The sequence below is a fragment of the Momordica charantia genome (genome assembly GCF_013281855.1).
Source record: "Momordica charantia cultivar OHB3-1 chromosome 10 unlocalized genomic scaffold, Mcharantia_2.0 BLBB01000010.1, whole genome shotgun sequence".
In the NCBI taxonomy this organism is placed as follows: Eukaryota; Viridiplantae; Streptophyta; class Magnoliopsida; order Cucurbitales; family Cucurbitaceae; genus Momordica; species Momordica charantia.
In genome coordinates, this window is record NW_028275158.1 from 5,366,854 (window position 1) to 5,382,194 (window position 15,341).

At 34.3% G+C, this 15,341-nt stretch overlaps 3 protein-coding genes across 3 annotated transcripts; 1 reads left to right on the forward strand and 2 right to left on the reverse strand.

Annotated features, from left to right (window-relative positions):
- Nucleotides 1–4,251: 4,251 nt before the first annotated feature.
- LOC111008437 (uncharacterized) lies at nt 4,252–6,656 on the reverse strand. Its single transcript, XM_022281145.2, has 3 exons — nt 6,641–6,656; nt 5,216–5,580; nt 4,252–4,593 (listed from the first exon to the last, which is right to left on the reverse strand). Exons 2-3 carry the CDS (start codon nt 5,381–5,383, stop codon nt 4,393–4,395), a joined length of 369 nt encoding a protein of 122 aa, XP_022136837.1. The 5' UTR covers nt 5,384–5,580; nt 6,641–6,656; the 3' UTR covers nt 4,252–4,392.
- On the forward strand, nt 6,259–9,237 carry LOC111008431 (Pentatricopeptide repeat (PPR) superfamily protein). Its single transcript, XM_022281133.2, has one exon. The coding sequence runs from the start codon at nt 6,708–6,710 to the stop codon at nt 8,658–8,660; it is 1,953 nt and encodes a 650-aa protein (XP_022136825.1). The 5' UTR covers nt 6,259–6,707; the 3' UTR covers nt 8,661–9,237.
- Nucleotides 9,238–9,299: 62 nt separating this feature from the next.
- On the reverse strand, nt 9,300–10,293 carry LOC111008435 (uncharacterized). Its single transcript, XM_022281142.2, has 2 exons — nt 9,881–10,293; nt 9,300–9,742 (listed from the first exon to the last, which is right to left on the reverse strand). Exons 1-2 carry the CDS (start codon nt 10,208–10,210, stop codon nt 9,524–9,526), a joined length of 549 nt encoding a protein of 182 aa, XP_022136834.1. The 5' UTR covers nt 10,211–10,293; the 3' UTR covers nt 9,300–9,523.
- Nucleotides 10,294–15,341: the final 5,048 nt, after the last annotated feature.

A 15,341-nucleotide genomic window follows, 5' to 3' on the forward strand; every position in this document is an offset into this window, starting at 1 on the left:
TAAATGTACGTTTTCTTTTCAACGTGGGATCCTCAACACAAATATGTTTATAAATTACAAAGACTTTGTACTAAAAAAAGTGTTACATAATAAAACCTGATTCTTGATTTCAATGACAATATTGATAGTAGAGACTAAATTATTACTAACTTTAAATTACATGGACAAAATTGTTACATGTTCAGATTGAACCGTTACTTCAATTAAAGAATTAAAGTATAAAGATCAAAAAGTGTCTTTCAACTTAATTTGAATACCTCTTAATTTTTTCTTTTAACTTTAAAGTTCTGATTAATAAGTTTCAACTATAAAATTACCGCAAAACAAATAATACAATCCAAAATTTCGCTAACAAATAATAATAACTTAGCGACAAAAAGTCAGCATGGATAAAAAAAATAGGCTTATCCAACCGCGAGAACATGAACCAATTACCTAATTACTAATCTTCAAAAAGCAATAAATCGTCTAAGTATACTAATTATTTGAACTTAATTAGACTTTAATTCCACAAAATTAAAACTTAAAACTTGAAAACTATTAATTCTCACTTTTTCATTGACAAGTATGAAAGACGAGCCAGCCTAAGCCTAGTTTTCTCAGTTAATTTGGGAACTAATTACAGTGAAGTTGCAATCATAATGTGATTGAAGAATGTTATTTAGAAGATTATGGCATCTTTTTTGGCTGTGTTGCTTTCATGAAAATTTACGTTGGGTAAAATTATAATTACCATGGGGAAAATAGAAGAAAGAAAATAACCCCGTGATGGAACAATGCTACCAATCGCCTAATAGAGAAATAGGCTTAAAGTTGAACAATCACCAAAATAAAATTAAAGGTAACTAAAAACAAATGATGTTTCTTAATTTGCAATTCATCTCTTATGCTGACTTCCTTCGTTGAATAATAAAAAGACATAATAATCACCAACTTCTCGAGGCTGTGAGTTTGATCCATTTCTCAAACTCAGCCATTTAAATTTTGTTCGACTTCCTAAATTCACAATTTTGTTAGTTGACCTAAATCTTTCAACTTTTCATTTCAATACCCAATTCAACCTTAAATTAGAATAAGCAGTAAAATTAATACCTTCGATTAGTTAGGTTTCTTTTTTATAATAATTCTTGTGAATGTTCGTTCTTCCATTCAAATTTTTAGCTAGGTTTACAGCATTTCATGGCTAGGTGGCTAGGTTTGAACGCTTTTATAGCTCGACCACACGAAACACCCATAATGTTACAAGATGTTTGTGTGGTATACGTTTTCTATATACATGTGACATAGAGCGACAATTAATTATTAGAGGTCATATAGAAAATGTGCCACATAGGAATTATTCTATCAACCATCCTCTAAAAACAACTATATTTCTAATCAAACCAAATAATATGGATCATAAATACCAAATTGAAGTCTCTAGATTGATAATTAACCATAAAGTTTTAAACAAAAAAATTTAAAGACTGATGTAATATTTAAACATATAACAAGCACCAAAGCATAAACTGAAGGATATCCTTTCAGCTTTTGATTTCTTTGGAATAAAATTATCACATAATATGGAAAAAGGAATGTGAAAATAGACTCTTCAAATTATTAAGGTCCAAAAGAGATGGCTCTTTAATTATTCCCACATGAACCCCATGCAACGTAATATATATTAGGTTGGAAAAGGAAAAAAGGGGTTATGAGTTTCATTATTATTTTGATGGAACCTTCTTTTAAATTCTCTCTCTTAATTATGACAATTGGGTTAAGATTCTATTTAATTATCTCTCTTTGCTTTGCCTCTAAGTGATCCTAAATCCGATAAAGACATTGCACTTGTTATTTAATTAAGAAAAAGAAGATTAATTGCCCCCACCATTGGATTAGACTATTGGAATTATACTCTTTTTTGCTTTGGAATAGCATCAAGGATAAAGAAAATAAATAATAATGTTTATTTTCTCCCACTAAGTTCATAGCTAAAAAGGGAAAAATAATCTAAAGTTGAACATAGCTTAAATTAATTAAGAGTTCAAAGCAAGTTTAATTTCAAGTCAATAGAAGAATAACAATACTTAAATAAATAATGACTAATCAATAAGAATCTTCTGCTTCCCATTATTAAGTTTTTGATAAATAAGAGAGATTTTAATTGTGTACATCATAATTAAAGAGGATGGAATAAAACTTGACACACTCTTAAAGAGAATCATGATAGATGATTTAATTGAGGTTAAAACGCTCTTCCACACTATTCAATAGTACTAGAAGTTCTCTGTTTAAGTTCATGGCTTAAATAAGGAATATAGGGGTTAGAGCAGCCTTTATCAACTCTCATCCAACAAAAGGAAGAATAGAAGGGAAAAAGGAGAAGAAAAAAAAAAACAACAAAGCCAAATGATCTTAGCTAGATAGAATCATGAGAGATGAATTTTATACTCAAAACTTCTCTTTTTACATGATTTTAGTTAGTTTTCTAAGAGTTCTATGATCATAGTGTATACTTTTATTTATCTTTTGTTGGTCACCACCCCAAGAAATATCATTCTAAATGTTTAATTTAAAGATTAAATTTGGTTCCTGTAGTTGCTTATGAGATGAACTCCATATAGTTCATACAATAAAAATACAGTAGCCACTCGTGAAATAACAATCATGAACCATCTCATATTCCCTTTATTAAGGCTGTGCTAAATTTATTGTCTGAATCATCTCATACAATAAAATTACGGTAGCCACCAATACACCTATATAATCAAACATCCGATATGAAAAGCGGCATATAAATGGTGGGAGAGATTCATTCATTTAAGTATGATACTTATAAGTCTCATGTGTGGAAAAAGTGTTTGTGGTTCAATTATAGATTGTGCTAAATTTAAGGATTATCGTGATATTATTAAGCAACCATCGAAAAGTCCAGCATACCTCGGTGAATCATGATAATTGATTAATACTGATCAAAGGAAAACATGTGAGTCACATAATGAAAATACGAGACATTGCATTGAGATATATGAGTCGTTTATGATTCACATCGTTTTGAATACAGACCATTAAAAGTTTTATGTATTACACATAAAGATTGAAAGTGAACCTTTACGACAAGGGAAAAGAAAATCACCTCTTAATCAAGTATATAGATGCCATGCTAGGAGTGGTTTTGGCATCACTTTTTTTCATACCAAACAATACTTTGCACTTAAAATCCAAAATCATCATGTTTGGAAGCTGCAAAATTGTGTGATATTTTGGCCTTATTTTATATCTAGAAAAGACCTTTTTCATATATCCCTTCATTTACTAGCAACCTCATTTTCATTTCTAAGCTTTTACCTTATGAGTACTTTCAATTTTAGTGATATGGAAAATACTTTATTGCCGTTGGGGATGGTTCCCTATCACAAGTATCAAAAGCATATCCATAAGGTAAAAGATTGAAAAAAGAAATAATATTTCTAGAACATCAAAACAAGATAACAGGTTCCAATAGCTTCCACATATAAACTCATCTAAATTCTTGAATAAATGAAACTTTCACTTTATGTCAGGTTCCTTTAGTTTAAAAAATCATGCATGATATTAGTAATATGAATTAAAGAGACGAAATCAATTCATCTTGGATTAGAGAAATTTCACACATAGAAAAGAGAATAAAGAATACTTTCTTGTCAATCAATATCTTTAGTTTATGACAAGTCTTTCTTCATATGTCAATTTTTTTCTCTTTTGCAGAAATATATTTTACCACACTTCTAATTACTTGGTTAAGAGGGGTTTGGAAAAATTTTTAATAGCTAAAGGTGCACATCAAATCGAGTTTCAACCTTCTTTCTTCTCGAAGTCAGAAGTTCGTTAACGAACTATTTTTCTTTTAGTGTGATGTGCGATTTTAAACAGCAAATAATCTCTCAACATATCGTACACGAATTATCTAATTGTTATTCGTTATCTCTTTGACTTCACTACAACCCCGGTAGAATATAGTAAAATTGCAAACTTAACAGTCGAGGCTTCGTAGGCTGAAGTCAGCCATCAACGACCCAACAATAGAGCTCTTTTAGCATCTACACTAACTTGAGCATTGGAGTTGTTTCATCAATGAAGCATTAACACACAAATATTTTTGTTGAGTTTTTCAAGTATTCTTTTTCTTTTTCTGTTTGTAAGTCACCAGGAAATAGACAATAAATTTCAACATCAAGGTTCAATATATTATCTAACCAAAGTTTTAAGATTAAGGATTTGACACTAAACAAATAAAGTGCAGCAGTTAAATCCTTGTCTATAATGTTCATCCATTCTACATATCAGTAATGGAAGAATCAAAGTACAACTTCCATGAAAAATAAAGAAAGAAACAACGCAGTTCAAGATTTTTTACAAGTAATCTATAGGCGTTCAAGGGCTTTTGGGTGGGGAAGAATTACGCCCCTGTGGCTTTGACTGCCCAAAGTTGGATTTCGTAAACCAGGTAGTATAAAGAAACTGCTTATGAGATCCTATGTGATTGCACATTAATCTTAACTTCTGCCGTTCCCTCATCCATCTCATTACTATTTTCATGTGCCTTTTGCTTGTTAATCCTCTCAAACCAACCTCCTGGCAAGGAATAGACACTAATCAGCTAATTACAAGCCAATTACATACAGAACTTTTTTATAACAAAATAGCACCAAGAGCAAGCAAAAAACCAAAAAGGATCCAGAATTGTGGCATTTCTCACTCTAGTTGAGCTACAATGCTACTATATCTGCCTCCTTCAATATAATAGACAACTCAAAGTTGAAAGCATTTTCATCAATCTTTCCTATTGTTAACAGGCGTTGAGAGAAAAACGGTGGTCATTCCACTAGGATTTAAGCAACTCAATACAGTCTATGGAAAGTATCCTCTTTAAAGACCTTAGGATTTAGTAAATGTAACATTATTTTTCCTCAATTTCGAAGCCAAAAAATGCTATAGAGGGACAACGTTTTGCCTAAGATGAAAATGCCCCAGACCAATAATTCGACAAGAATGCAAAACAGAGTCCACATTCCCAACTATTCTCCAGCCACATCCAAACCCCAATAGAAATGATCAAAGTATCTAGCGGAATTCCATCAATCAATTTATCTAATTCACATTTAATCAGAAATTTCTACAATTCGTGGTAAGAAGTTGAAGAAAACGGCATAACTAGGCGGCACAGAAACAAGAATGGCTTATTAGGAAAGCTTACCTGAACGCGGTCCCAAGTTTCGGCTATGGTTAGCGGACCATGCTCCTTAACGATGTCGAAGATGACTCTAGTAATCGTCTGCGTTTGCTCCGGTGGAGTATTTAGCTCTATCGGCTTCATCTTCGGCTTTGGCTTCGTCGCGAAATACCTTATTGCAGTCCCAAACATACTGATTTTGTTACTCAGAAAACCAGACGGAACCGATAATCCCGCTGATTCTTCTCGTATGTGCTTCGTTTGTCGGAAAATTCCTGCCGTAGGGTTTGGGATTGAGGAGAATGGTCGCAGGCGGGGAGCTCCGATGACTATTGGCCGGATTCGGGAATTTCAATTGCAAAGCGGAGGGTGAAATTGCTATACGATTCCTATACCCTCCGGAGTAAATAATTACAAATTTAAGGGTTAAATTACAAAAAGGAAAAAAATATATATATATACCCATAACTTTATCCAATATTTCAAAAATACTACCATTTACAAGTTTCAATATTTCAAAAATACTATAATTTACAAGTTTTAATACTCCCCTCGACCATTTTGTTTAAAAAAAACTTTTTATAAACATTTTAAAAATATAATTTTAAAAACCATCTATTAATATTTTAAATCGAGTTCACATTGCAAAATTTAGAATTAACGTACGTCCTATCACTTTAATTTGAATTTCAAAAGTTCTATAACTTTTCGAAAACAATAATTATAAAATAGAATTTTATTCCTCCATTATTTACCAATAAATTTGAGTTACATTAATCATCTATGGACCTCTAGTATTTTCTTCTTTGTTACTATTATTTTTAATAAATTGCAGTAGTTTTTAATGTTTTATTTTTTTGGAAAAAAAATATTTTTAATGTTTTAATTTATTTTATTTTAATGTTTTATTGATGTTAGTAACATGTCCTACATCCATAATATTAATATTAATTATCTTACATGTTTTATATTAACATGTAAGATAAATCGATATTCACATCATAATAAAAAAATTTGACAAAATATAAAAAATGTTAATAAAATGTCACAAATATATACATAATATTAATATTAATTATTTTTAACATATTTAGAAATAGAAAAATATTGCCAAAGTTAGTATAGCTTATAAGTAATTGACATATATCTAAAACCAAGAGGTTGTGAATTTGATCTCTCTCACGTGTCGTACTAAAAGGAAATAGGAAAATGTTTATTAGTTGTTAATTTAAATATTTTTTACAATTTTTTATTTTATGTAATTTTTACATAAATATCTCTGGATATCGACATTTTATCGATATTTTATTAAATTGAGACATCGACATTTCTATCGATATCAATATTTAAAACCTCAGATCTTGGTTAGTAAAAATTATGTAAGTAATATTTAAAAGTGTATATAATATATATACTGTTACCTATGGGCTGTGTAGCAATAAAACGCACCGTTTAGCGCTTTTGAAATCGCTGGAGTGAACGGCCGAGGGTCCGCCCCCAGTGCTGCAATTTTATAATGATCGGTCTCTCCCGCAACTTCTCCACAGTCTCCAAGCTCAGCCATTTACAGCAGCTCCAAACACAGGCCACGCCAAATTTTGTTCCTTTTTCTCAGCTTCAACAGCAGCGGAAACTCCTAGAATGGCGACTCATCGCCATTCTTCACGACTGCACCCACTTTTCTCAAATCAAGGAAGTCCATGGCCATATCATCCGCAACGGCTTGGGCCAATGCTGCTACGTCCTCACCAAACTCATTCGCATGCTCACGAAGATAGATGTGCCAATGGATTCCTTCCCCAGTCTGGTTTTTCAACAGGTTAAGTACCCCAACCCGTTCCTTTGGACTGCTATGATTCGCGGGTACGCTCTTCAAGGACCCTTCTCTGAGTCTGTTAACTTGTATACTAGAATGAGGAGGGATGGCGTCAGTCCTGTTTCGTTTACGTTTTCGGCGCTTTTTAAGGCCTGTGGTGCTGTTCTCGATTTGGGTTTGGGTAGGCAGGTGCATGCCCAGACGATTCTGATTGGGGGATTTGCTTCTGATTTGTATGTGGGGAATACGATGATTGATATGTATGTGAAATGTGGGTTTTTGAGTTGTGGGCGGAAGGTGTTCGATGAAATGTCTGAGAGAGATGTGGTTTCTTGGACTGAGCTGATTGTGGCGTATGCTAAGTTTGGGGATATGGAATCTGCCAGTGGCCTGTTTGATGGATTGCCTGTGAAGGATATGGTGGCGTGGACGGCAATGGTCACTGGTTATGCCCAAAATGCTAGGCCAAAGGAGGCATTGGAGTATTTTCAAAAAATGCAGGATGTAGGTATGGAGACCGATGAAGTTACATTGGTTGGTGTTGTCTCCGCCTGTGCACAGTTGGGTGCAATTAAATACGCCAACTGGATTAGAGATATTGCTGAAAAATCAGGTTTTGGGCCTTCTGAAAATGTAGTTGTGGGATCTGCTCTTATTGATATGTATTCAAAATGTGGGAGTCCTGATGAGGCGCATAAGGTTTTTGAAGGAATGCAGGAAAGAAACGTATTTTCATATAGTTCAATGATTGTGGGATATGCTATGCACGGTCGTGCTCATTCAGCTTTGCAATTGTTTCATGAGATGTTGAAGACTGAGATTAGGCCGAATAAGGTTACCTTTATCGGGGTGCTTACAGCCTGCAGCCATGCCGGTATGGTTGAACAAGGTCGGCAGCTGTTTGCTAAGATGGAGAAGTATTTTAGTGTAGCTCCTTCACCCGATCACTATGCATGTATGGTAGATCTCCTCGGTCGAGCTGGATGTTTAGAAGAAGCTCTTGAACTCATTGAAACCATGCCAATGGATCCCCATGGAGGTGTATGGGGAGCACTACTTGGAGCATGCCGCATCCATGGGAATCCTGACATTGCTCAGTTAGCTGCCAGCCAATTATTTGAGCTCGAACCAGATGGTATTGGGAACTACATTTTGCTATCGAACATATATGCATCGGCGGGAAGGTGGGAAGAAGTTTCAAAACTGAGGAGAGTAATGAGAGAAAAAGGTCTAAAGAAGAATCCTGGCTGCAGCTGGTTTGAAGGTAAGAAGGGGGAAATTCACGAGTTCTTTGCAGGTGATACGACTCATCCTCGGTCAAATGAGATAAAACAAGCCTTGGAGCATCTCCTGGAAAGACTAAGAGCTCATGGATACAAGCCAAACTTGAGTTCTGTGCCTTATGACTTGACTGATGATGAAAAGAAACGGATACTAATGAGTCATAGTGAAAAGCTTGCATTGGCATATGGGCTACTAAGTACTGATGCTGGTGACACCATTAAGATAATGAAAAACCTTAGGATATGCGAGGATTGCCACACTGTCATGTGTGCTGCATCCGAGATCACAGGAAGGGAGATCATTATCAGAGATAACATGAGATTTCATCATTTCCACAACGGGACTTGTTCTTGTGGTAACTTCTGGTGATCCAAGCCAAATCCTCCGAATTCCTTCGAATGCCACATTGTGGACCAATGTCATACATCCTGACGTGTCCAAATTCTCACACCTATGGTTACAGTTGCTCAGAAAGGGAACTGGAGTCGCTATCTCAGGTCATTTCTTTTGACTCTGTTGTTCAGAAACCTATGACAATGTCGCGAGCTTTTTCTTAGCTGAAAGAGTAACTCTCACTTGTTAAGGATCGACAGCAAAAGGTGCAGAAATTTGAAAAACCGTTGTGGTCATGTAAGTTTGCACAGTGATTGGAAACCGAGAATGAAAATGGAAGCTTCAGCAATGTGACGCCCATCATCGTGTATTATAAAGTATAAAATAAGGTTATTTTGATTTAGTTGTGTGGAGATAGCCCCGATGTTATGCACTCAGAAATGGGACATCCAAAGATAGAAGACTGCCATCAAAGAAGCATCAAGGCTAGAGGATCCGAGTTCTCTCCTTCTTTTTGATCCTTCATGCTCGCATACACGTAGAATCCATCTCATTTAGTATTTTTCTTTTTGTTTCATCAATACATGAGTTGCCTAATTTAATTCCATAAGGAGATTAGATGCAAATGCAGTCTTAACTAAATGTTGACAGGCATATATGGAAGATGGGACATAGTTGCCATAAAGCTCGTAATAACATAAATTACTAAAAGAAAGTCAAAACCACAATCCATAAATTACTTAATACACACACCCAGGCCATACAGCCATAACATCCCTTATTATTTAGTCACAGCAGCTGAGCTCTATGTAAGCTGCCATATACGAAGATCAGAAAGCTAAAACTTTATTAATACATTACATAAACATAATATATATAAACATGGGAGGCCAGCCAGCTCAGTGATGTCCTCCTGGCAGCTTCTCCTTGATCTTCTCCATTATTCCCTTCTTCTCCTGATACCCACCGCTGCCGTACTCCGCCGACCCGTAACCGCCGGGTGTGGTGGTTGACGCTGCGTGCGACTGCTGCTGAGGGTCGTGATGACCCGGCAGCTTCTCCTTTATTTTCTCTTTCAGCCCCTTCTTCCTCCTCCCTCCATGCCCATCATCTTCCGACTGCAATTTTTCAAACCACCCACAACCAAATCAAATCAAATAATGCATCATTGCATTGCACTTTTCATTTCTATTTTTATTCCTCGATGGAAACCTGTAAATATTAGTAAGAGAAAGGAGAAATAAAGACGGGCTTACCGAGCTGGAACTGGAGCTTCCAGATCGACGAAGTACCCCTTGATGCTCCTTATGTTGGTGGTGTCCTCCGCCGTAACCGGTGCCACCATATCCACCAGCCTCATACGTGGCCCCACCGGTGCCTATCGGGTTACCAAACTCGTCGGTCCGGCGAACCGGGTTGCCATACTGATCAGTCTGGCGAAATTCATCAGTCCGGTGAAGTGGGTCGCCGTACTGTCCCACTCCCGTGTCGGAGATCACGTTGCCGTACTCATCAGTCCGGCGAATCGGGTTGCCGTACTGATCGGTTCCAGATTGTGCACCGTACTGGTTCTGGTAATGTGCCATTTTTTGAAACACCCAAAAAAAAAAAAACCCCAGAGATGAAGTCAAGAAAACTACAGATGGATAAGTTTCGAAATCTTAGTGAGGTTGGAGGTTGGAGACAGTGTGGATTAAATAGAGAGCGAAAGAAGATCAAGCTTAGAGAAACTCGTGGCGTTAATTTGACACGTGGATTTGGATGCCACGTGGAGGGTGATGGCGGGGACAGGTGTGAGGGTTTATGTCGGCAAATGGAGATTAGGGTTTTTCTTTTGGTGCGATGTTGGGGATGGCTCACTTTGACAAGTGGACTGATTTTATTGGATGTTAGAAGGCTAGGCCGTGATGTGTTTTGAGATTATACTTCTGAAAGAAAGTTTGTTTGATATATAAAATGGAAATCGGATGAACTCACCACTAAAAGTTTAACTAGTTGTGTTTGATTACGAAATGTTCAAGTTCGGATTCACAAAGCTCGTAGTCGATACACTGATATTCCAATTACTTGTAAAATAGAATAGTCAGTATACAATATGATCCATATTCGAAAGAGACAATATTCTGCATACTTTGAGTGAAGAGTGAGGATCTCTATTTATAGAAGTAAATTCTCGATAAGTTTTCAACAGCACGCTAACGATTCTCGAACTGTTTGGAAAACGTGATACCTTGTCGAAAAACATTCTCATTGTCTTTTTGCGCCTACGAGTGTTCTTAAAGGTCGGTTTATATCTTATGAAGGTTGACTAGATGGTGATATGTTGTTTAGCTCTGCTTTCGCTGCCAATCTGAAAGGTTCATTTGACTCTTCTAATAATCATGGAGAAAATAATCTCTCACATCGATATGTGGTAGGTAGTAATTTAGCTCAAACAAGTTTAGATAAAATTAAAATAAATAATGTTATAAGGTGATTCGTTCTTCAACGACTAAAAGAATCTTTTATTTTTAAAATTAAGTTATACGGACTAGAAATCGAAGATTGGATCAATTGTAAAACTGACAAGTTCATTTAGAATAATTCAGGAAATAGATCTCTCCCTCCCTTTCTCTCTTTGGATTTTTCCAAATCAATTTTTTGTAAAAAGATATTCTTTCACGCAAAATTCCTCCTCCGTAGGTGATTAGCGGTAGTCTAAATTCTACCCAATGATCAATGATGTCTTCCATCTCATTCTTAGATCCACTCTTAATTAATGAGAGAGAAAATTTATTACCTATATTTTTCCTCAATAAGATGAGCGAGAATTAGAGGGTAAGTAAGAAAAAGAGTGCGCGAGAAAAAGTGAGAGAGTAGGAAGCGAGAGAGTGGGAATCCAGTGAAAAAGGGGAGAGCAAAGAAGTAGGGAGAGACGAAGAGCAAAAGTGAAAATAGAATGAAAAATGAAGCGAGAACGAAAGATAATCTTTTTCTATTTCTACACCATAATAACCACTTATCGAGGTAGCTTTTTTTAAAAAAATAAGATATTTTTAAATTTGAAAATAAAATACTTCTTAAATTTAGAGAAAAATACATTTTTGGCTGTTTCGATTTAATCTCTAAAATTATAATATTGACATATCACTAAAATTTAAAAAATAATTTTAAATAGTCTTTAAATTTAAAGTTGACTAATGAGATGTTGTGACGGTTAAAGGGATGATTTGGTAAAAATATATTAATTTAATATTATAATCGTGGTTTCTACTCTGCTTTGTCTTCCTCTCTTCTTCCCCCTGGAAAGCTTTACCCTTTTCAGACCTTCCATGTCGGTGATGGTCATCTTCGCCGTCTTGGGGTCTCGGCAAGGCTCGTCGTCGGGGCCATATCCATAGAGTAACTGAGTAAATTGGAGGTAAATTTCCGCTCAAATTCAGCTGAAAACCAATCAGAACTAGACCCCATCAAAATCATCCACCGCTTCATCTTCACTCCATCGAGATTTAATGGAATTTTGTGCGGCGGAACCAAGTTCGATAAAGACAGACTTCAAGTAATTTTGGGGTTTGTAGGAGATGAATTGGGTGAAATTGGAATCTTCTGTGGGTACACTCTGATGGGTAATCGTGAAATTGGAAGAAACAGAGGAAATTTTACGGGGAGCTCCAAGTTTTGAGGAAGGTTTTAATGGTACACCATGGATGATCAAAATAGCCAACTTACTTAGAAAATCAACGCCGCTATAACCCCAAATCGATAATGCAACAAAGGAGAAGTTGGAAACCATGGATTTGATGTCACCGGAATCAATCCCTTTCCGGCATCTGTAGATGACGAAAAAAACCCACAGAAGAAATAACCCAACCATCGGAAAAAAAATCCCATTTTTCTCTCTTGAAGAAAAAGAAATTGACGATAAAGTTCTCTCCATTCTTAAAGCGGTTCCCATGACAAGGATAGGAACGACCGGGTGTGGCAGCAACTTTCACCGAGGATGGGGGAGAATGAGAGCGGAAGACAAAGCAAAATAGAAACCACGACTATAATATTAAATTAATATATTTTTACCCAATCATCCATTTAACCGCCACATCATCTCAAGGTTAGTCAAGTAATGATCAAAGTAAGTTTAAAGACTATTTAGAACCATTTTTCAAACTTTTTTTTTCTGGACAACCGACCCTATAATATTTGGTGTCGAGAAATACATAGGAATTATTAATTCTTAAGGTAGGTCTTAAATTTTAGGGATCAAAAAAGTCAATTTTATAATTTCAATGACTAAATAGATACTTATTTCAAACTTCAGTGACTAAAGGTGTTGATTTTGAAATTTCAAGAACCAAATAGACACATCCTTCCCATCTTAGAGACAAAATGTATTTTTTTTTCTAAATTTGAGTATCACTCTAAAATAGATTGAGATTTATTTATTTTTTTAAAATGTTGGGTTATTTTCCTCTCTTTCCCTTCTTTTTATTTATTTAATTTATTTTTCTTCAAAAAACAATATATTTATTTATTTTATTTTATTTTTCTTAATAAACAACGTATTGATTTATTTTTCTTATTACGACAATATATCTGAGAGAATTCAATTTATGAATCTCGTTTTCGTCTCACCCAACTCAATTTGAATATTGAAAAAAAAAATTAAAATGATTCAGGTAAGATTTTTTTTTAATTTACTTTCTCACCTAAAAGTTAGTAGTAATTAATTTTTTTTTCTTTGAAACCAAAAAATACTGGAGCATAAAAAGACTAAATGTTACATCAAAAGAGCGGTGATCCGCATCCCAAATGACAGATAAACAATTAAAAATGGCACATTTGGCCAATAAAATAGTTTGACTGCTCAAAGAATTAGTATATAAATAAATTTTAGCCCGCTAAACATTTTCTCCAAAATCACAACATCATCAACCATATTCAATGATGTCTGGAGAGACTCCTCAATTAATAAAGGTATTTTGTCAATTATCGCACTCCTATGGAAATAATTGCCAATGTTGTCTTATTCGACACCATGACAAATAAGGAAGGATTAGGTAAATTTTCCAAATCATGTTGGTCAATGATATCAATACAATTAAGGCCGATAACCTCCTTAAATTCCAAAACAATATTTGAGCTTATCACCGCTACACCTCTGTCGTCGTCCATCTTTTGCTCCATCTTACTTGCATTGGACCATGAAAGTTTCTAAACCAGGATGCAATGAGATAAAGAGTCATAACAAGAGATAGCATGTAATGCGAACAATGATGTGTTTGATAACTCTTCAAAACATCCAAATGTCTGATAACTCTTCAAAACGTCCAGATGACGAAGCCACGGACCATACATAACAATGTTCCTTTTGGTTTAGTCACAACAACACTATCAACATCCAACAAAAGATTTTCGACATCCGACCACCGTCGGCCACCACAAAAACCAGCAAATAAGGACCCTTCTTTCTGCCTCCACAAGAGTAAGAGAGGTCTATATTATATTTAGATTCATGCTACTTACTTCTTAGAACAGCTTCTGAACAAAACACAGAGAAACCCTCTAAAGGGGCGTTGGTCCTTCGAAATCAGTAGCCTAGATTTGTTAAGCTTGGGGTTTTTATGTCGGGGTATTGTGTAGGCTGGGTTTGAATAGCGTGTATTTGGGGTAGAGGGTTGGATAGCGTGGCTTATTTTTAGCAATGATTTATATTTAGCAAAAGGTTAAATATAGGATATAATCTAATTAAATTTGTAGAAAATTTGTTTGATTGTTTGGGATCATGTCTTCTTAGGACTCCCTTGAAATGTAGAAAGAAGAAATTCACTACCTATCCATTTTGAAATTTACATTTTTTAATTTATATATTTTTCGACCATAATTTGAATTTCTACTTCTCATCCTTCACGACTTACATGGGATTAGTTTCAATTAACTCTTCCCTATCTCCCTCAACATTTCTATTATTTTATATTTCTTATTTCTCAATTTTAATTTTTGCATTATTTGTTATTTTAAAGTTAATAATTTAAAAAAATTCTTTTAAATTTGTATAGTTCGTTTTTAAATTACTAGATATTCAAATATTTCTACTCATATTTATAATGAAATGATTTCGATTGAAATGGTTGAATTTTAGTTTAGTTAGCTTTATTTAAAATTTCATTTATTTATTAACTAAACTATTTATATACTAAAATTATTTCATGATTGATATGGTTGAATTTTAGTTTAGTTAAGCTTTATTTAAAATTTCATTTATTTATTACCTAAACTATTTATATACTAAAATTATTTCATGATTGATATGGTTGAATTTTAGTTTAGTTAAGCTTTATTTAAAATTTCATTTATTTATTACCTAAACTGTTTATATTGTTCGTGATTTCCACAAATATTTACAAAATTTTTGCCAACATCAATACGTACGTTGTAAAATTGGGAGCTCAATATTTTCTTCCGACATTTTAAATCTTACTTTAAATATATTTTTTATTATAATTCAACTTATAACATGATTAAAACATATGATTAAACTCTAATTTTCATCAGTTATTTATAAAAATAATATCGACATTTTAAATCTTATTTTAAATATATTTTTTATTATAACTCAACTTATAACATGATTAAACCACATGGTTAAACTCTAATTTTCATCCGTTATTTATAAAAGTAAAATTTTACCACATGATTAAACTCTAATTTTCATCGGTTATTTATAAAAATAAAATTTTTATT